Below are 23,016 nucleotides of genomic sequence, written 5' to 3'. Positions count from 1 at the left end.
GGTGTGGCCTTAGGATCCTTCTTAACACCAGGCTCTATAAAGCTACTTCTAGTTGCCCAGAGTGGGCCTGTGAGGTGTACAAACAGAACTTTGAGATGATGAACAGAGCAGACTTTCTGAGAGGCATGGGCAGTCTTATTGAAAGAGTTCCAAAGAGACCAAGGAAATGGGACACAAGCATATTATTTTATCCATGAAGCATGTATTTCTTCTAGGGAATGCTTCGGGAACAGGGTGAGGGTATTTGTGCACGGCTCTAGGCCTTTATATGCTTCCCCACAATGCCTGATGTGAAGAAATTCAGGAGGGAAGTAATGCCCTCTGTGTTCCACTTCCTAGTCTACAGGAGAAATCGGGACTAATCTGACAACATCCTTAGTCATCTTATCTTTTGTGTAAACTTACTTCTATTTGAGATGCAATAGAGTCGCAAGTTTGCTTGGTGCATTTGGTTTTTCCATCATCAGAAGGTAGTAGCTTCTAGACATATTTTTTCCCCTTCTGGCTCAGGCAGTATTTCATTTTAGATTACTTCTCTCATTTCTGGGTATTTCTTGTTTCACTTAGATATGGTGCTGTCAGCACATTTACCCTCCCTCTCTGTAAAATTGGTAATTGTGAAAGGTAGGGCTATGATTTTTAGTTATTTTCTTTCCCAGACACTTTGTTTGCAAGATTAAATGTGATGCAAAGTGCTGTCTGTATTCCTCCCTTAGATTGCGCTGAAAATGCTTACTGTTTAAATGGGTAAATGCCTCATAACTGGGTTTGCTTATAGGATATCAGGCTACTCAGAAACAACAATCCCTTGTTTGTGGGCGGTTTGATGAGTTCCAGTATTGTAGAGTATGAACTAACAAAATAGAATCATAAAATCACAGAATGTCAGAATTGGAACTGGATCAGTGAGTTCTACCTCCTCATTTTACAGATGTGAAAATGGTGGGAACTTCTAATTACCAATTGTTACTCTTTGAGCAGGTCACTTCTGATTTCTCTCTTAAAATCCTAGGACTCTCAACAAAGAAAGCACTGCTGCAAGAATAATACAATGAAATATTGTTGACTTATTGCTCACATGATAAATTGATTTACATGCATACAACACATGCTCATGTGTGCATGCGCGCACACACACACACACACACATGCACACACACGTACACACACACAGAGAAAATTTGCAGGATGAAAGATTTTCCATACCAAAATGTTTCCCGCTGTAATAATGCTGTGATCATGGTAAATATTTTCAGGAGCAATGATGGTAAAGAACCTAGAAAGAGATGGCTGTTTGTTTTTCTTTATGGAAAAAAAAAAAAAAAAGAGCAAAGAGTATATTTATTTAGCATGACTTGAATTTTTTAAATGTCATGGCAGTTCTTGTGTCTAGCTTAATTGGTTTTTATCATGATTGATCAATTGTCTTCTTCACTCCTGGAGCTGTGTTTATTTCCAACTCCATGTTCCTTAGTAACAAAATTCTTGTAAATTGGAAGAGTGTGTATAAACTCCCAACAGAGAAACAGTTGCTTGCTCTGGCCAAAGTAAATTTGCACAGGATTTGGTGTTAACACCCATTTCAGAATCATTTATGCTTTTCCTAAAAGTCAATGATGTGAAGCTTCAACTTGGCTTAAAAGTGAAAATGTGTTCATAAATTCAGTATACACTTTAGTGGGGTGTGTTACAAAGGAGCTATAGTAGTGAATCTTCCTTTCCTTCATTTATTTGTGTGTGTAAAACATGTTTCTGAATATCTTAGGATGGATTTTCATATTTTGAAAGGCAAATCTGTGAAAACTATTTCAGTAGTAAATATTTGACTGAATTTGAAACATTGCAAAATAAGAATATATAGAGTAAATAGTATATACCTGTAGACATTTTGCAGAATTTTCTTGTTGATGACGTTTTATTCAGGATAATTCATTCATTCATTCATTCACTTCAGTTAGTTAATAGACAGTGTTATATTAGTTTTAGGTACACAATATAGTGATTCAATAATTTCATACATTACCCAGTGCTCATCACCTTAATCTCCATCACCTATTTAACCCATCTTCCTACCCTTGCCCCTATGGTAACCATCAGTTTGTCTTCTTTAAATGGAGTCTGTTTCTTAATTTGTCTCCTTTCCCCCCTTTATTCTTTTTTTTTTTAATTCCTCATATGAGTGAAATCATATGGTAATTGCCTTTCTCTGACTGATTTCATTTAGCATAATATACTCTAGCTTCATCCATGTTGTTTCAAATGGCAAGGTTTCATTCTTTTTTATGGCTGAATAATATCCTCTGTGTGTGTGTGTGTGTGTGTGTGCGTGTGTGTGTACATTTTCTTTATTTGTTCTTCTATCAGTAAACACTTGGGCTGCTTCCATATCTTGGCTATTGTAAATAATGCTGCTGTGAAAATGGGTGCATGTATCCCTTTGAATTAGTGCTTTTGCATTCTTTGGGTAAATATTCAGTAGTGCCGTTACTGGATCATAGGGTAGTTTTGTTTTTAACTTTCTGAGGAAACTCCATACTGTTTTCCACAGTATGGCTGCACTAGTTTTTATTCCCAACAACAGTGCACAATGTTTCTTTTTCTCAACAAGCTTGCCAATACCTATTGTTTCCTGTTGATTGATTTCTTACTGATTTTAGTCATTCTGACAGGTGTGATTGTGAGATCTCATTGTAGTTTTGATTTGTATTTCTCTGATGATTAGTGATGTTGAGCATCTTGTCATGTATTTGTTGGCTATCTGGATGTCTTCTTTGGAGAAATGTATGTTCATGTCTTCTGCCATTTTTAATTAGATTGCTTATTTTTTGGGTATTGAGTTGTATTATAAGTTCTTTATGTATGTTTTTAAGATTTTATTTATTTATTTGACAGAGAGAGAGAGATCACAAGTAGGCAGAGAGGCAGGCAGAGAGACAGGGGGAAGCGGGCTCCCCAGCGAGCAGAGAGCCCGATGTGGGGCTCGATCCCAGGACCCTGAGATCATGACCTGAGCTGAAGGCAGGGGCTTAACCCCCTGAGCCACCCAGGCGCCCTAAGTTCTTTATGTATTTTATATACAAATATCTTCTTTCATTACATAGATTGCCTTTTAGTCTTGCTGATTGTTTCCTTTGCTACATAGAAGCTTTTTATCTTGATGTAGTCCCAATTGTTTATATTTGCTTTTGTTTCCCTTGCCTCAGGAGACATATCTAGAAAGAAGCGGCTATGGCTGATGCTAAAGAGGTTACTGCCTATGTTCCTTCTAGGATTTTTATGGTTTCAGATCTCACATTTAGGTCTTTAATTCAGTTTGAATTTTTTTGTGTGTATGGTATAATAAAGTGGTCCAATTTCTTTTTTTTTTTGGATATTGATGTCCAGTTTTGTCAGTACCATTTGTTGAAGAGACTGTTCTTTTCCCATTGAATATTCTTTCCTGCTTTGTCAAAGATTAATTGAGCATATGGTTGCAGTTTTATTTCTGGGTTTTTCTGTTCTGTTCAATTGATCTATGTGTCCATTTTTGTGCCAGTACTGTACTGTTTTGATTACACAGCTTTGTAATATAACTTAAAGTCCAGAATTGTGAAACCTCCAGCTTTGCATTTCTATTTTCATGATTACTTTGGCTATTCAGGATCTTTTGTGGTTCCATACAAATTTCAAGATTGTTTTTTCTAGTTTTATGAAACATATTGTTGATATTTTGGTAGGGATTGCATTAAATGTATAGATTGCTTTGGGTAGTATAGACAGTTTAACAATATTTAACAATATTAGTTCTCCAAATCCATGAGCATGGAATGTCTTTTCATTTCTTTGTGTTTCTTTAATTTCTTTCATCATATTTTATAGTTTTCAGAGTACATATCCTTCACCTCTTTGGTTGGCTTTATTCCTAGGGTCTTATTATTTTTGGTGCAATTGTAAATGGGTTGTTTTTTAATTTCTCTTTCTGCTGCTTCATTATTGGTGTATAGAAATGCAATAGATTTTTGTATAGTGATTTTGTATCCTGAGACTTTACTGAATTCCTTTATCAGCTCTAGAAGTTTTTGATGGAGTCTTTTGGGTTTTTTATATATAGTATCTTGTCATCTGCAAATAGTGGAAATTTTACTTCTTCTTTACTGATTTGGATTCCTTTTATTTTTTTTATTTTTTTGTTGTTGTGTAATTGCTGTGGCTAGGACCTCTAGTACTATATTGAATAAAAGTGGTAAGATTGGACATCCCAGTCTTGTTCCTGACTTTAGGGGAAAAGCTCTCAGATTTTCCCCATTAAGGATGATGTTAGATGTGGATTTTTCATATATGGCCTTTATTATGTGAGGTGTGTTTCCTCTAAACCTAACTTCGATGAGGATTTTATCACAAGTGGATATTAACTTTGTCAATTGCTTTTTCTGCATCTACTAAAATGAAAATATGGTTCTTTAAAAAAATAGTTTATTTATTTATTTGACAGACAGAGATCACAAGTAGACAGAGAGACAGGCAGAGAGAGAGAGAGAGAGAAGGAAGCAGGCTCCCCGCTGAGCAGAGAGACCGATGAGGGGCTTGATCCCAAGATCCTGGGATCATGACCTGAGCTGAAGTTAGAAGCTTAACCCACTGAGCCACCCAGACACCCCCCCTTTTTTTTTTCAAAGATTTTATTTGAAAATATGGTTCTTATCCTTTCTCTTATTGATGTGATATATTATATTGATTGATTTGTGAATATTGAACCACCCTTGCAACCCAGGAATAAATCCCACTTGATCACAATGAATGATTTTTTTAATGTATTATTTAATTCTGTTTATGAGTATTTTGTTAAGGATTTTTAAATCTATGTTCATCAGAGATTTTGGCCTGTAGTTCTCTTTTTCAGTGGTGTCTTTTCTGGTTTTGGTGTCAGGGTAATGCTGTCAAATATGAATTTGGGAGTTTTCCTTCCTTTACCTTTTCTTTTTGGTGGGGGGATAGTTGGAGAAGAATAGATATTAATTCTTCTTCAAGTGTTTGCTAGAATTTGTCTATAAAGCCATCTAGTCCTGTCACTTTTGGTCTCTTCTTTCTACTCAGAGAGTCCCTTTTAATATTTCTTGCAGGGCTGGTTTAGTGGTCTTGAATTGCTTTAATTTTTGTTTGTCTGAGAAACTCTTTATCTCTCCTTCTATTCTAAATAATACCTTTGCTGGCTAGAGTATTCTTGGCTGCAGATTTTTCCCATTCAGCACTTCAGCACTTCAGCACTTTGAATATATCACGCCATTACCTCCTGTCTTGGAAAGTTTCTGCTGAAAAATCCATTGCTAGCTTTGTGGGTTTTCCTTTGTAAGTTACTGTCTGTTTTTTTTGTTTTGTTTTGTTTTGTTTTGTTTTTTTTTTCATGCTGCTTTCAAAATTTTTCTTTATCACTGTATTTTGCCAGTTTCATTGCAAATGTCTTGGTGTGGATCTGCCTTTGTTGATTTTGATGAGAGTTCTCTCTGCTTCCTAGATCTGAATATCTGTTTCCTTCCCCAGATTATGGGAGTTTTCAGTTATTATTTCTTTCAATTAATTTTCTTCCCCCTTTTCTCTCTCTTCTTCTCTGGCACACGTATAATATGAATGTTACTGTGTTTGATGGAGTCACTGGGTTCCCTAAGTCTGTTCTTATTTTTCATAATTCCACTTTTTTCTCTTTTGTTCAGCTTGAGTACTTTCCATTACTCTGTCTCCTAGGTCACTAATTCATTCTTTGCTTCTTCCATCTTGCGATTCATTCTATCAGGCATGTTCATCATATCTTTTTTTTTTTTAATTAACATATAATGTCTTATTAGCCCCAGGGGTACAGGTCTGTGAATCGCCAGGTTTACACACTTCACAGCGCTAACCATAGCACATACCCTCCCCAATGTCCACAACCCAACCACCCTCTCCCTACCCCCTCACCCCAGCAACCCTCAGTTTGTTTTGTGAGATTAAGAGTCTCTTATCATTTGTTTCCCTCCCAATCTGTTTCTCATGTCTTTATTGAGCCCTTTATCTCTGATAGGTTAGATTATTCTTTTTCTCTTGTTATGTATCTCACTCATGTCTTCTACTTTTTCTTAAGTTCAGTGAGTGTTCTTATGATCATTACTTTAAATTCCCTATCAGGCATGTTACATATATCTGTTTTACTTAGATCTCTGCCTATGACCTTGTCCTATTCTGTCATTTAGGATAAATTTCCCTGTCTTCTCATTTTGTCTAAGTCTCTGTGCCTGTTTACTGTGTTAAGAAAGTCATCTACATTTCCTGTTCTTGAGAGTGATAGCCTTATGAAGTAGTTTCCTGCCATGTGGCATCCCCTTCTCCCCAGGGTCTGGCACTTCTGGGAATGTCTCCAGTGTGTGCTGCTTATGTTCTGCTGTTTTGTCCTGGCCACTTTATCCTCCAAGCCAGTCATCTGCAGAGGCTCTTTTTGCTTGTTGTGGGCAGTGTTTGGTCACTGGTCTGAATGACATGTTTTAACTAGGTGTGGTCTGGTCTACTTGTGAAATGAGACCTGTCGCCGTCACTGCTGGAACTTCCCCATAGAGAGATTTGGTGTGAGCAAGGGTTTAGGCTGATCTTCTTGGGGAGGGGGCCTGGTGTGCTGGGACTGAGGCAAGCGTGACTAGCAGGTGTGGTTCCACTGACTGTGGAGTGTGGGGCTTGTTGTATTAAGTAGGGAGTATCTATACTGAACTGGTTCCCACAAGTGGGCCTATAGTAATGCTGAGGGGCATAGGAGGGAAATGGTATCAGCCAGTTCCTTTGTTCCCAGAGGTGTCTCTGAGTGCTGTCTCTCTGGATGTGCTCCAGTTTCCAGAGCATTTTAGAATTGGACAGAGAATAGAGTTACTATTTGCCACTGTGTAATATAATATATGGCTGCAAATAATGTATTTTATTTTTTATCATATATCATTATTTATATGTAAGTGTATATTATATATAATTAATAGGCTAAGATGTGAATTTGAGGAGTCTAGCTTAAGAGCTTCTCCATACAGCTATTACTCTTACTTGGCTTTGAACAATGTATTAATAATATACTAGATAAAGTCTTGGCAGTTATAATATGTACTGCCATAAATAATTCTTCAGGAAAGATTGTGCCCCTGCCTTCTCCTCTAACTGCAGCATTTCTGCCCTGAGAAGTGGTCAATTGGAAAGGCAGATGACCAGTTGATTTCCTGGGAACTCTGGGCCTGATTGGATTTATGTTACTCTGAGCTCCCCAGAACAGTCAGTGGGGTGCCCTAGTTAACTTACAACTGTAATTGACTAATCTTAATTTAATCCTTGTTTTTATCACTTATGTAACTGAGCATATTTTAGATATTCAACAAACTCTTACTTATTTGCTTATGTGCTCTTCTGGAAATATTCTATGTACACATAAGCACATATTCTTTCTATCATTCTAAGTTGGAAACATTATTATACTGGAACTCACATTGCATTTTATATTTGTTTTTTGCAAATATTTTCTTGTTTGCCTTTTGTCTTTTTTCATGAAGACATTTTCATTTTTATTTAGTCTTATTTGTATATCTTTTCCTTTATGGTATTTGAGCTTTTTCTCTTGCTGAGGAAGTACTTCTATAGAGTATTCCCCCACATATCTGCAGTTTTTCTTTCCATGGTTTCAGAGATTCAGTAGGAATGCTGTGTCAAAATGCCTATGTCATTCACCTCATTTCATGTCATTATGTAGGCATTTTATCATTTCATATCATCACAAACAAAAGGGGGTGAGTATGATAGAAAAAATATTTTGAGAGAGGGAAAAGGAGAGAGACCACATTCACATCAGTTTTATTATTGTTATAATTATTATATTTTGACATTAGTTATTGTTAATCTCTTACTGTGCCTAGTTTACAAATTTTATAAACTCTATCATAGTTACCTATGTATAGGAAAAAACATAGTATATATAGAATTTGGTACTATCTATGGTTTTAAGCATCTACTGGAGGTTTTGGAACATATCTCTGCAAATCAGAGGGGACTACTATACTTTGGAAATAAAAAGAAGAGCCCCCATAATTTTTTCTAGAATTTTCATGGCTTAAGTTTTTTACATCTAACTCTTAGGAATTTATTTTTGTGATTAGGAGTTAGTTAAGTCTTTATTTTTATTATTTTTTTAAGTTGATAGTTTTCAGTCATTATTAATTAAATAATCCATATTTTCTTTATTGAATCTAAATCTCACTTTTATCATATAGTATATTTCCATAAGTATGGGGTACCTGGGTGGTTCAGTTGGTTGAGTGTCCAACTCTTGATTTTGGCTCAGGTCATGATCTCAGGGTCATGAGATTGAGCCCTGCATAGTCTGCTTGAGGTTCTCTTTTTCCCTCTGCCTTCCCCCTGATCTTCTCTGTCTCTCTCTCAAATAAATAAATAAGTCTTTGAATTTCCATAAGTGTGTGAATCTATTTTGGATTTCCTCTTTGTCTTTCTGAATCAATGCCAAACTCTTTTAATTACCAAGGTTTTTTTTTAAAGTTAATTTTTTCATTGTTCCAAGATTCATTGTTTATGCACCACACCCAGTGCTCCATGCAATATGTGCCCTCCTAAATACTCACCTCTAGGCTCACCCATTCCCCCACCCCCTTCCTTCCCAAATCCTCAGTTTGTTTCTCAGAGTCCACAGTCTCTCATGGTTTGTCTCCTGCTCAGATTCCCCCCAATTCATGTTTCCTTTCCTTCTCCTTGCGTCCTCCATGTTACTCCTTATGCTCCACAAGTAAGTGAAACCATATAATAATTGACTCTCTCTGCTTGACTTATTTCACTCAGTATAATCTCCTCCAGTCCTGTCCATGTTGATACAAAAGTTGGGTATTCATCCTTTCTGATGGAGGAATAATATTCCATTGTATATATGAACCATATCTTCCTTATCCATTCGTCTGTTGAAGGGCATCTTGGCTCTTTCCACAGTTTGGTGATTGTGACCATGGCTGCCATGAACATTGGTGTACAGATGACCCTTCTTCTCACTACATCTGTATCTTTGGGGTAAATACTCAGTAGTGCAATTGCAGGGTCATAGGATAGCTCTATTTTAATTTCTTAAAGAATCTCCACACTGTTTTCCAAAGTGGCTGTACCAACTTGCATTCCTACCAACAGTGTAAGAGGGTTCCCCTTTCTCCACATCCTCTCCAACACTTGTTGTTTACTGTCTTGTTAATTTTGGCCATTCTAACTGGTGTAAGGTGGTATCTCAGTGTGGTTTTGGTTTGAGTTTCCCTGATGGCTAATGATGATGAACATTTTTTTCATGTGTCTGTTAGTCATTTGTATGTCTTTGGAGAAGTGTCTGTTCATGTCTTCTGCTTATTTTTCGACATGGTTATCTGTTTTTTGGTTGTTGAGTTTGAGGAGTTCTTAATAGATCTTGGATATCAACCAATATGTTTTAGTATCTGGATCACTCACTTTCAGACATCATAAAAATTTGGGGTTGATAATGACTTTAGAGGCCATTGAACAAAATTGTATTGGTTTATAGAGGTGGTACCTGAGTCCCTGAGAAGCAAGTGATTTCTGCAAAGGCTCCACCTCCAAGTGCCAGCAGAGTCATAAATGAACCTGGAAGCAGCCTGGTGGAGTGGATGTTGAACCAGAAGATGGGGCTTTAATGCAATCTACTGAGATAGCTCTACAGGCCCTCAGAGCTTCGGTGTTATTATTACTTGTAAACAATAACTCCCTCCCAGGTGGCCCCGAGGAATGCATAAGACACCGTGCTGCATCACACTATGAGGTACAGGGGATATCTTGAAAATATTCAGTTGACTCTGAGCTAGGGCCTTCTGAGTCTAATTAAGTGGTATGTCCTCAACTCACCACACTCAAACATTTCATATCTATGCCATGACTTAAAATTTCATGGCTAAAAGATACTCGAGAACAATCTTTCCTAAACACTTCTGAAAGATATTATGTGTTCTTAGAAAATCAAGGTTTTTGTGCTGAAATAGATGCAGGAAAAGGCGAGTTAGGTAAGATCTTTGTTATGGGATGTCAAAACTTTAGTATAGTAATGTCTACCATAAATTAGGAAAGCTAGCCACATTTCCCCAGTTAGCTTGATCATGGAACACACCTCTACTCCTCCATTTAATATTTGCACAGCACCCAGGAAGATTTCAAAGAATAAATACTATTTACTTAGAGCAGTTTGTTTTACACTTGAGAAGAAAAATACATTCCTTTTAAAAGAAAAAAATGAAAAGAATGTTGTAGACACTCAGTATTGCTTAATGTAATAATTATTACTTTTGTTACTTAATTAGGTACAAAGAGAAGACTAGGCATGCCTATAACTTACAGACCTATGAAGCCAAATCAAAATCACTCACTAAATGAAAATATAGTGCCAAAGTGTATAAAATTTAAACTAATGATATTAAGTTTATATGGAAAAAGATTACTTGCTAGACATTAATTTATACTTGATATGAATATGGTGCCAACCACTATGGCTCAGGTGCTAGTAAAGGAGGTCTGCATAGTGGTGTTCTGTGAGATACCCTACTTTCTCAGATTGCTGTTTCTGTAGTTCTGATGAACCCCTTGTTTGCATGGCCACCATGATGTCTGATGGCAAAGATTTTAAGGGAACATATCAGAGAAATAAGAAGTCCTTTTGTGCTTTCTCCATTTTACCCCCAAAGGAATCTTAAATGCAAACACAAAGGCAGATATTGAAATCTTTTAACAATTCTTGCTTATAAGGAGTTATTTTTTGATCCAGAAAAAATTGATTTAACTTTTGAGATAATCACCAAAAAGAAAAGACAATATAAAACAATTCTTGTAGCAAACTAACGTATCCTTGATCACAGTGCCCATCCTCCTGGAGTCTTCTGGGTCTTGATTTGAGTGATATGACTTTAAAATATGGGTTTAATTATCCTTTAAATAAAATGACTACAGTTCCTTATTTCTCAGTCATTGACAAACAAGATGGAGATTACTTATCTGGATTTATTGAAAAGCACTGACTTTGAGATCATAAAATTATTAATCTGGGTACTAAATTATCAGTGATTTTAGTTCTTTGGGCTTCAGTGATAGTTTACAAAGTTCATGGCATATTTAAATAGAAACAGTATTTTAAAATTTCATGTTAAAATGCATCTTCTTGTTTAAATATAAAGTGCTTACTTGAAGGGAAGGTACAATATGAATGATACATAGTGTTTTCTTAAACTTGTTTTTTTGATAATAGTGAATGTTTTGAAGATGAGGTTTTTAAATGTTAGGAGGTACTAAGATTGATAGCTTTGCAAATTGGTTTTAAGTATTTTGAATTTATAACTATCATCATGTTGCAAAATAACATTGACTTTGGAATGGCTTACTTCCTTTTGTAGTAATTCAAAAATATTATGACAGCTATAGTTTTATAGTGAGCATAAAAACCAGTGAGGTAAGTTCAATGAGGTAAGGTTAGTGTTGGAAGTTTTATTAACAAAAACTTTAAGTATTAACACATGAGTTACAATTCCCATGTGTTTTCAGAAATTTGCTGGAACTGAACTGAACATTAAATTTTGAACTTTGGACTAGTCACTTAAAACCACCTAATTTTAGTGTAAGAAGTAGCCAAAAACTTAAGTATGAAAACAGGCTTTATAAAGTTGGCTGGATTATTAACCCACATATGATACAAATTCTTCCATGTGGGTGATACGAAGCACTCTTAACCAAGCATTGTTTTCTTCAAGTAGGTGGCATGTGGGTCTTGAGTAAAATTTTTTGACAGGTAGGTAAGACAAAATGCATCTTTACAACCTGAAAATCTCAACTGTGTTATTAACAAGCTGCTGATTGTAACTTAACTTTTATACCCACAGCATGTGGTTATACAATACTAAATATCCCTGAATTTTAGTTTTTCTGTTGAAATAGTATAAGGGCACAGACTTATAATTTAGGAGAAAGGTATATTGTAAATTATGAAGCACTTTATAATATAGCCATTATTGTTTCTTTTCGTGCTATCTAAATATCTTAAAATATAATATAGGTTTTTTGCCTTGGTCAAATGCATAAGCTTTTGATTGCTAAAGGTAAGCCAGCCCACAGAAGCAGAACCATGTAGTCCAATTATTCCCAGTCATTATCAATCTACTGACTGAGTGAGCAACATGACGGTAAATACATCATTGACATTCCCCTTGAGGAGCTTAAAGGCATAAAAGAAATGACCAAATCTTTTGCTACTCATAACTGTGTGGAGAAGAGAGACCTTAAAAATAAAGATAAAAAACAAGGAATCTTTTTAGGAAAGGGATATCTCTTGGTTTTCAGTGGTATTGATGTCATCTTTTTACAAGTGTTTATTAACTTGATTTCAAACTGCTGCTTTTAAGTGGGAGTTAATTTTAAATGGGCAGTAGATGTCCTAATTAGTCTTTGGGAGGAATGTAAATAAAAGTACAGGACTGCTTATCCATACATAAATTAGACTGTAGTTCAGGTCTATTGTGTCAGGGTCTTCCAAATTATATAGCCATTTACCTTTTAGATGTTTCCTTGCTTCTCAAACTATGTGTAACTTAATCTCAGACTCTTGTTTTCCCACCCTTAAGTCTGATTCTCCCTAATCTTTCCCTGCACAGGCAATAGTTGCATTATCCAAAGAGTTGCTTCAGCCAGGAATTATTTTTGATTCCTTCTTTCCTTTCATCCCTATACATATAAACCCTTAGTTCTGCCAGCTGCCTTCTGATTGTATCTCAAAATATGTCTCAAGTACAGCCTAGGTCTTCCTCTCTGTCACCTCCATCCTGGTTGTGGCAGCTACTGTCTCTCCTCTGGTTGACTGCTGTAGCTCCCTACCTGTCCCCAGACTCCATTCCTGCCTCCTGTCTATTCATATAACAGCATCCAGTTGTCCCATGCATGACCAATAAAAAGACTATTTGGCTTTTAATAATTTCCATGCTTTCTGGTTCAACAAAATAAACTATATTTACCTTGTATGTTTCTTGCTACAGATCTAAAATTAATCATTTCTACCATGAAACCGATTTCTTTTAGTGAGATACGGTTTTTAAAGACCACAGTCTGAGCATTTTGGTTAGGTGTTCATTGACACAGAAGTAGTCACTTTTTGTAATCTGTTTTTGTTTTAAGATTATTTATTTACCTATTAGAGAAAGAAACAGAGTGAGAGAGAGGGAGAATCATGAGTGCAGTAAGGGGCAAAGGGAGAAGCAGACTCCCTGCAAAACAGGAAACCCAGTCTGGGACTCGATCCCAGGACCCCAGGATCATGATCTGAGCCAAAGGCAGTTGCTCAGCTGACTGAGTCACCCAGGCTCTCCTTTCTTAAAGAAGCCTCTTTGATGGTCAGAGCTAGAAAATAATTTTTTAAAAGAGAAAATACATCATCTGTTCATAAAGATCAGTGAAGACCATTTAGTGTTCTAAGATTGCGCAGTAAAGAGCAGCTATTGGTTAAATATACCATTTTAGGGGCGCCTGGGTGGCTCAGTGGGTTAAGGCCTCTGCCTTCGGCTTGGGTCGTGATCTCAGGGTCCTGGGATCGAGCCCCGCGTCAGGCTCTCTGCTCGGCGGGGAGCCTGCTTCTCCCCTCTCTCTCTCTGCCTGCCTATCTGCCTGCTTGTCATCTCTGTCTGTCAAATGAATAAATAAAATCTTAAAAAAAAATAGATTATGAAAAAAAAAATAAATATACCATTTTACTGAATACCAAAGTGTCTTTCCAGGTTTGATTTACAATAGCTGATATTTGCTAAATCATGAATTTTATAATTTTGTGTGCATACAAGCACAAACATATACATTTTCACCAATGAACACAAATATTCACAAATCAGCCTTTTGTCATTCCATTTTTATAAGTATTTTATGTAAGCTTTTAGATTTTATATTTGTATTACTTCCCACTTATTCTAAAAATTGTGTTTACTGATGATATTGACATAATCATTGTTTGCTCTACCTCACCTCCAACTTTACGAATATATGGTTCAATAAGTCATAGACCTGATGGCCTTATTAAAAAGTTGTATGTCTAAGCTAGAACAATGCCTAGTACAAAATCGATTCTTAATATTTATTAAATGAATGTGTATTCTAGTTATTATATATTTTTTTAAAAAGCTCCTACAGAGAGGAAAAATCTGAAATCAAAATAGCTGCAGAAATCCAAGAGTAGAAGGGCATAACCCAACCAAGCATAGTGTAAGAGATAGACATAACCTCATCTATATAGCTGGTGTTTGATGGTACAGCTGCTGAAGGACATTTTTTCTGAAAGGTAACTTTTGCTATAATTAGGATTGGTATAAAAAGAGTTTTTAAAAAGCAATGATTATTCTAAATTCTTCTCTTCAACAAGACTTCAGAAAGACTGTGGTAACAGAATCACCAACCAGTTAGGTCATTGACAGTTATGTGGTTCTTCTTTGACAAAGATCAGGGATGGTTAGACAAGGAAGACTGTAGGATTCATGCCCCATGACCTTGCCTTTATGTAGTACTTCACAACCTCTCAAAGTGCTCCTTCAAGTTCCTGCTGTCCATCCTTTTGAGGCCAAAAATGGTTTACTAGCTGGGTCAATGCTATGGTATTTTCTGGGTAGAGCTCAGCCAACCTTGTTTGGACCAGAATCCACCCTAAAGCATTTTTATGCAGGGGATATTGAAATCGAAAGGTGAAACTTTTGTGCTTACTAGTCATAGACTTGCACTGTCCAAAGTGATAGCTATGAGCCATATGTGGCTATTGAACACCTGGATTGTGGCTTGTCCTAATTGAGATAAGTTGAAAGGGTAAAATAAATGTTGGATTTTGAAGAAAAAAGAATGTAAAATGCCTCATTAATATTTTTCATATTGATTACAGGTCAAATAATGTTTTGGATGTAGTGGGCCAAATTAAATACATTATTAAAAGTGATCTTACCTGTTTATTTTTATTTTTTTTTTACAGGGCTACTAGAAAATTTAAAATTACAGATGAGGCTTACATCATATCTACATTGGACAAACCATCTCAAATCTTGTTCCTAGGAGAGTAGGAGTACTTGTGTAGCATTTCTAGCCAATCTATACATCTCAAACACCACTCACATCACCAAGGAAAAATCACTCTTCACATCAATTATGTTAATTGACCAGATTTCAGGTGTTCATCAAATACAAAGAGTATCTTGGAACTTTTGGTAGCTGACTATGGCATGCCAGCTTTTAATTAAAGTCTTTCATAGGCTAATTAACTACCCCTAGAGAATTTATTTCCAGTTGGGAAATACACCCATCCACCCACCCACCCTTAAGCCCCTACACACACACACACACACACACACACACACACACACACACACACACACATTATACGGTGTATGCTGAAATATTTTAAAGTAAATGACAGACAATATAACACCATGCTACTTGTCAGAGCACAAAATCTTATTTGCTGAGTCTCCACTTTTCCTGAGGGCTGCTGATTAGCAATCTTTATTGCATTCCTACAGTATATAAATCACTGGGTTAGTAGTTGTAGAAAGCAGAAGAGTATAATAACAATAGCGAAGATTTATTGAGTGTTTCTAGGTGCCAGGCACTGTGCTAAGTGCATTACATTTTATTTAATTTAATCTTCAAAATAACTTGATGAAGGAGGTATTGTTATTATCCTCATTTTGCTTCTAACACCTTACTGTGTTCCTGAAATTTGGGAGGCCTATGGGTAAGTCTGTGGCCATTACCATGGGCGTCTTGAACATATATATTTGCAATGCAGAGACTTTCGCAAAACAGAGTTGTCCACTTGGGCCACTTTACTATACAAATGGAAGTTCAAACCAATGTGCTTCAGAGTGTTCTTCCTCTTTGATCTTTTTCTCTCTGTTCCCAAGATCTTGACATTTGACCTTAGTGTCCACTCCCCAGGGTTCCGCTACTTGCTCCATTTAGTTCTGTCCTTGCTTTCTGTCTTTACCCCCCTTCTTTGGATTTGGGGTGAAAGGCTAGGGGAAAGTAGATTTTGAGGTCCTACACATAGAAGGAGTAAAGGGAGGAATAATGGCCCTTTTTCTTTTAGGTTTGTAGCAATTTCTAAGACCTTTCTAGTTTTAAGGTACCCACTCCTTAGCAAAACCAGTGGAAATTATAATAATCTCTGAGTAGTTTGACACATGATACTGTAAATCCAGCCCATGTTGAGGGTTGAGGATTAGAGCAACAGAAGGTAGGGAGTGACCCTGCTTCTCATGGTCACTTGGATCCAGATTTATGGGGGTTCTACCATCTTACAGCTCTACCATCTGGAAAATGTAGCTTTCAAGATCTCTGAGTAAGGGAAAGAATGTGGGGATGGATGGACAGGAAGTGACATATGTCACTTCTGCTTACATTTCATGAATAAAACACATACCCCCATCTTGCTGCAAGGGGCTGGGAAGGGAGATCTTCCCTGGGTTCAGGAAGGAAAGGAGAATTGGATGTGAGTGAGAACTAGTGGTTACCACAATAGCAAGTTTTCGATTTTTGGTTATTTTTAGTGTTTGGGTCTTTGGAGGCTGTGTACATCATACATACTTTCAACTTGAAACTTTCTCCCCATTTGAATGATTGCAAGTTGAATCAAATTCAAATATACCCTTAATCCAAGTCTGCTATTAGGAAAAACAAACAAACGAAATTTTGAATGTGAAATAAAACTATATTGGGAGTTTTGTGAGTGTTCCAGTTTCATTTTCTTTTAAAATTGTTCTTTGTGATAGTGTGTTTATTCAATTCCTGAAGTGTTGTCAAGTAAATTGTATTTAATCTGCGAAAATTTTCAAGTGGCTCCTTTCCCCTCTCAAGGGTTTTAAAATTTTTTTTTTTTATTTTCTCAAGTTTTGCTGTAGTCATTTTACGTTTGATTTTTTAAAAATTATTTATGGCACATCAAGTAGCACTTAGTGTTTGGTCACAACATTGAAACTGTTTCCGAAGCCTATGCAAAATACAGCAGAAAGGTCGGGAAGCTTATGTATAGCACTTCTAGAAACATACCTCACCATTGGAACTGCTTATAATTCCTGGGTGCTGACATAAAGATTAATAATATTTAACTCTGATTTTGGCAATTTTTGCCCATTTTATTACCATGGTCCTTTTCTTTCAAGTTAGTACCTGGAGCTGAAGTGATAACAAATATTTAATTTTTTATACTGCCGGATAAAAGGTTAAATTTTCATAAGTTACAAGCGCTTACACACACATACACACACACACACACACACACACACACACACACACACACACACACACAAATACACATACAACTGGATCAGAAGGAAATGAGTAATTCTCCTAAATGAAAAGATTGTCCTAGTTTTAACTTTAGGTGACTAGTTCCCATGCGGTTAAGTCATATGTAAAAATTGGAAATTCAGCCTATGGGTCTTTGTGTGCTGACTATATCATATAGTTCTAATTTTCTTTTGTTTTTCTGGGAAATGATGGTGTTCTTTGCCTTGCCAAGTTTTATTATTGAGTCAACTGCCAAAGTTTAAGAGAGAGAGAGTCAAGGCCCTTAAAATTATTTGGTGTTGAGTGAAGAGGCAGAGAAAGGTATTTCATATTCCCAAACATTTTAACTTTTATGTCTCTACCTGATGTTGGAATATAATCTAACCGTCAAGACTTTTCTGATTCTTTTATAAATGATATACACTGTTGAGTGAAGTCCAGACATTTGTGAGGAGAACCTAATTTGGAAATATATATTCAAATTTTTAATTGACTGTATTCTTTCTTTCCTGATCTTCCCTGTATTTAAACTTCTGTGTATCAGGAGGCTTGTGTGCCTGCTTGTGGTTTTGCACCATCTGGAAGTTAAAATTTGATTTTTAGAAATGATGTCATACTTGCTTACTGCAAACTGGGCTAATGTTGGTTTAGAATTGGATGCAGTTCAGGTCAAAGTTTTATTTTTTAAAAAATAGACCCTTAAACCTCATGTCTTGATTCTAAGAGACTGCAAAGCTATAAGGGTAGGCTGAAGTGATTGAAGGTCATGATTAAAATTCCTTTGAAACTAATAAATGCATTTGGGTGCATGGAAAATAAATTCCCAAACAGAAAACCTTAGCTGGCACAGGCTGTTTCCTACCATTTAGAGTTTGGGTGTTGTGAGCAGTGTGTTGATTGTGGCCATCCTTACTCTCTATCTTACTCCTGGAGAAATATTCTTACACCTAGGGTTGTGTCTCTTCTAAGCTCAGAAAGATGTGGCAGGACACTAGTAGATCACTTGTGGCAAGAAGGCACAGTAAATGTTAAGCATATTATTTATCATTACAGAGTGTCTTTTTCTAAACTCTCTCCAGCACAATTTACTACCTCCCATGTTGTAATTTATTTATATCACAGTTTTGAATGTTGAGTGTTTCCTCTACTCCAGATATAGACCATCCATTTTTGACAGCTAGAATGCAGGACTAATGGGACCACAGTTTCTTCTCAGATTCACACTGAGTCCTGGTCAGCCTGTGGGAAGTCTCTACAATTGAATGTAACCTCTTCTAGCCACTACAGCAGATTCCTTAAACATCTGATGGCCATGCCTCTTCTTATGTAAGGGCCATAGAAATCTAGGGGCTGGGAAGTGAAGGGGATATTCATGTCCTGGGGATCTTCCCTTGACTAAATGAAAATTCACGCCAGCTGCACTAAAGCTTAAGCATCCCAGATTCTCATATGACCTATCTTTGTTTCAAGTCCTCTCCATCTACCAAACTAGAATAACATCTCTTTGGGGTTTCATCCTATATGGCAAAAAAAAAAAAATAAAAAAAAAAATGCGATTTTTAGTTTATACATAAAAGATGGCACTCCAGATTATAGTAGTGGCTATATCCCCTTCACTTCCCAGCCCCTAGATTTTTATGGTTCTTATCTAAGAAGAGGCATGGCCATCAGATGTTTAAGGAATCTACTGTTTCCACCTTGTGTGGTCACAGAATGTCCATCTTGTTTCATAATGTGGCCAGGGTCCTTCTACCAACTGGGCTTCAAGCATTTGTTTCACCCCTTCCCTTGCTGGGACCTCCTTTCTAGAACAAAAACTGGAAAAACTCTCTACTCATCAACCTCCCATCACCCTTGACATTTAGAAACACAACTTTAGTGCTTCTTTCTTGGAAAGGGGTAAAAAAGGGAGTTTCTACTCTGATAATTTTCTTTTTTTTAAATTTTTTTATTTTTTAAAAAATATTTTATTTATTTATTTGACAGTGACAAATCACAAATAGGCAGAGAGGCAGGCAGAGAGAGAAGGAAGCAGGCTCCCTGCTAAGCAGAAACCCCTAATGTGGGGCTCGATCCCAGGACCCTGAGATCATGACCTGAGCTGAAGGCAGAGGCTTTAACCAACTGAGCCACCCAGGCGCCCCTGATAACTTTATTTCTAATATCATCATTCTTTCCTGATGTATTCTACCTAAGACTGATTCTTGCCTTTAACATAAAAAAATGTCAGACACTTAGGGGGTTCCACCCTTTTTGTTCTATAGATAGGGAAACTGAGGCTGGAGGGCTGGTTTTTTGTCCTAATCCTCATAGCTAGATAGAAGCAGAACCCAGCCTAAAACCAAAGTGTCTTTTCCAGTGTGCCAACTTGCCTTTTGAATCTGTGTCCTGATAGAATTTATATATCTATTTATTTTGGCTTATTATGGTATTCCTGCCTCTTTTTTCTTTTTAACATTTTTGTCTTTTTTTTTGGTCCAAATTTTATTTGCTGGTAGTATAATAGACAAATGCTCAAAAAGACTTGTGATGAGATGCAGCAGACCCCTACTTACCCCTATCCCATTTCTTCTTCCCCAAGAAAACCTATTTTAACTCTTTTTGCCTGGTTATTTTGGTATCTCTAAGTAACATGCTTGCCTCACTACTACTTCTTCTTCTTCTTTTTTTTTTCCTCCCAAACATAATTTAATTTTTATTATTTTGTTTGTTTTCATTATGTTCAGTTAGCCAACTCATTATTTCTTGATTGTTGCTGTAGCTACTATCCATCAAATTTCTGGTATGGAGGGTGAGGATTAAATTCTCCCATCACCCCCAAATCTCACGTTACCCACGTAAACTTTTTTTGCACTTGGTCTTTGGAATATTAAGTGTGAAAAATAAAGCTTAGGTTTCCTCATTTTATTACTGAATTTGAAAAGCAGGAATTGTAATAATCTAATTTTTGAGCTAAGGTAGAAATAGGATTTTTTGTATCTTTTTTGTTTCTTTAATATTTGGAAAGCATTCTTTCATAACACTGGAGAATGGTCATTTCCATAGCATTTCCTTCCTCTTGGCAACCTGTATTTTTCTAATTCAGGAGTGTTTCTCTACTTGTCAGTCTTGTTCTTCCAGATGTCTGTGGCATGGTTCATTGTGTTCTCCATATTCTTGGAGGATGCTGCAGAGCCTGAGCAAGGTTGTACCCTCCCTGCACAATGGATTATCAATGTGCTTTGTTTTCCAGCTTATGGGTTCGTAACAGGGAGACATACTACTATTTCATAAAAACTTTTGATTTTAAAAAAAGCATCACTGTTCAGATACACACACAATGGGACTTTAAGGGAAATACAGGCTGTTAAAACACATGGCATTGAGATGAGCATGAGCAATGGTACGACCATGCTGTGCTGAAAAGGCACACTGCTGTCCCACTCCCTTCCAGGGCATGACTGACGGTTACTGATGACCACTGTGTAAAACTGCCCCCTTCTTTCTTTTTCCTGACTTCAGGTAGATGCGCTGAGGTTACGACTGGAGGAGAAAGAATCTTTTCTCAATAAAAAAACAAAACAGCTGCAGGACCTCACGGAAGAGAAGGGGACACTGGCCGGAGAGATTCGAGACATGAAGGATATGTTAGAAGTGAAGGAAAGAAAAATCAATGTTCTTCAGAAGAAGGTGAGTAGCTGACATAAGCCCTTTAGCTTGGGAATTGGAATCATCCATGTTCTGTCATTTCAGAGAAATTTTTGAGCACATGGAAGAGAAGAAACTATTTTTTTTAAAGTTTTAGATTAGGAAGTATAAACTTTTCACGTACTGGTATTTAACTTACTGTTTGTTGTATCATGCCATTTTTAGCATAGCCTGATGAATTTTCTATTTGATTACCTGAAAACTAAATAGTGATGATTCTTTCTATATTTTCTAGCTTAAATATAGAGATAATTATACAAATATGGATATACATCTAAAATAATTACAAGTCTGAAAAGTTAGTTATTTTTAGTTATTTTTAAGTTGCGCAATGTATTCTGCGGGTCGTTAAGATATTTTAGATGCATTTTTTATTTATGTATGTTTTAGTACATCTTACTCTTGTTGAGCCCATACTGATTTTGTGTGTGTGTGTGTGTGTGTGTGTGTGTGTGTGTGTGAGTGATGACTATTGTTTACCTCTATTACTTAACTGGAATCAATGAGACAATATATAATAAGCTCCTGACTACAGTCACCTAACACAGAAGACGCTTGATCTAGCTAGGGCCCTTCTTTTCTTTTTTTCCCTCAGCAGCTCATTTTCTCTGTTGTAAGGGATCCAGATTTGAGGAATCCACCCTGATTTTTTTTTTTTTCAATTCCCGTGTTCTACCAGCATGGAAACTGGGTAGGAACCGGTGGTGGGCAGGAGGAGCCAGCTGGCTGGGACGCTGCCATAAACAGGCATGTTGCTGGGCACCCAGGCTACAGCTGCTGACAAATGAACTCTAATTGGCCTCTCCTTCTGGTGTTATTTGCCACTATCATCTCCTACCTTGTTTATACCAGCAACATCCTAGCCGTTTTTTGTTTCCATCCGTACCTTTCCTATAGGCTGTTCTGAACATAAAAGCTGGAGTAGGCCTTTTAAAACATGAAACAGTTTATATCAGTCTGATCAAAACTCTCCAGTCATAGTAACCACCTACATAATTTTGCAAAATGAAAATCATTCACACTTTATTGAGAATTTCTGGATGAGCATGAAACCAAGCCCAGGGCTCTTCTGAGCATGGGGCCTTCCCTGTGCTGCTATATAAGTCACATGCCCCTGAAGCAACCCCCAGCCCCTGTGGCTTCCATCCTCACTCTCAGGGTATTGGTGATCTGATGGATCATATTATTAATTCATTTCTGTTGAAATCTTTACAGACAAGGCTCTGGTAGTTTGATCTTCCCTTTGCAACTCCAGCTAATTGGTACAGATGTATAGAAGAGAGCTCAGAAGATGTGACCAAGGACCCTTGAATCAATGGGGCTATCAAGGGCAGATAGGACTAACAGAGAGACAGAATGGCAATTCTTGGGGCAGGTACTAAGGATTCAAAAGAAAACTTTTCATTTAAAATCCCCAGCAGTGAATAATGATAAAAGCTGACATTTATTGAACTTGTGTTGAACACTGTATGCTGGATACTTTGCTATGCTCATTATATGCAATGTTTACTTATTTTTTTACCATAATCCTTTGAGGCGTGTATAGTTATTAACCCCAGGAAACTGAAGGACACTGAAGCCTATGGTAGGCTTGCCCAAGGTCATGCAACCTAGATGCAAGTCTTTTGGTTTTTTGTCTTTGAGAAAATAGAATAAAGTGGTTATAACAATTTGAGAGAATAAGCCTCATTTTCCTTTGGACGTCAGGTTTTATGATGATACCAGGTGTCAATCAATGAAGAACATCACAATTGCTTGTTTTACAAGGAGTTGAGACTAAGTGCTCTGACTCTTGAGGAATAAATGACATTGATGTTCTCGGTAAAGAATTTGGGAAGGTACTTTCAATGCAAAAGTGACAAATGACATTTCTGATGTGCACATTTTGCAAAATTTTATACTTTGCTCCAAAAGCAAGGCTCAAAGGTGTGGGACTAGTTTGGAAGTTCTAGAACAAAGCCAATGGTATATTATGGCTCCTTTGGGAACATGATTATAATCCCACTTATTTAA

The 23,016-nt window shown here is 36.7% G+C and overlaps 1 protein-coding gene across 4 annotated transcripts in view; it reads left to right on the top strand.

Annotated features, from left to right (window-relative positions):
- The window catches only part of ERC2 (ELKS/RAB6-interacting/CAST family member 2), a 907,860-nt gene that overhangs the window by 359,769 nt on the left and 525,075 nt on the right, over positions 1-23,016 (top strand). For all 4 annotated transcript variants that reach the window (XM_032868346.1, XM_032868345.1, XM_032868344.1 and 1 more), the window contains exon 7: positions 20,818-20,985. In XM_032868346.1, the coding sequence (XP_032724237.1) occupies positions 20,818-20,985 (168 nt within the window). The remainder of the gene's footprint in view (positions 1-20,817; positions 20,986-23,016) is intronic.

The sequence above is a fragment of the Lontra canadensis genome, unplaced genomic scaffold (assembly GCF_010015895.1).
Source record: "Lontra canadensis isolate GAN:19392208 unplaced genomic scaffold, GSC_riverotter_1.0 scaffold35, whole genome shotgun sequence".
Classification (NCBI taxonomy): domain Eukaryota; kingdom Metazoa; phylum Chordata; class Mammalia; order Carnivora; family Mustelidae; genus Lontra; species Lontra canadensis.
The sequence above is the reverse complement of the archived record's forward strand: the minus strand, read 5'-3'. Positions and strand labels throughout refer to the sequence as shown.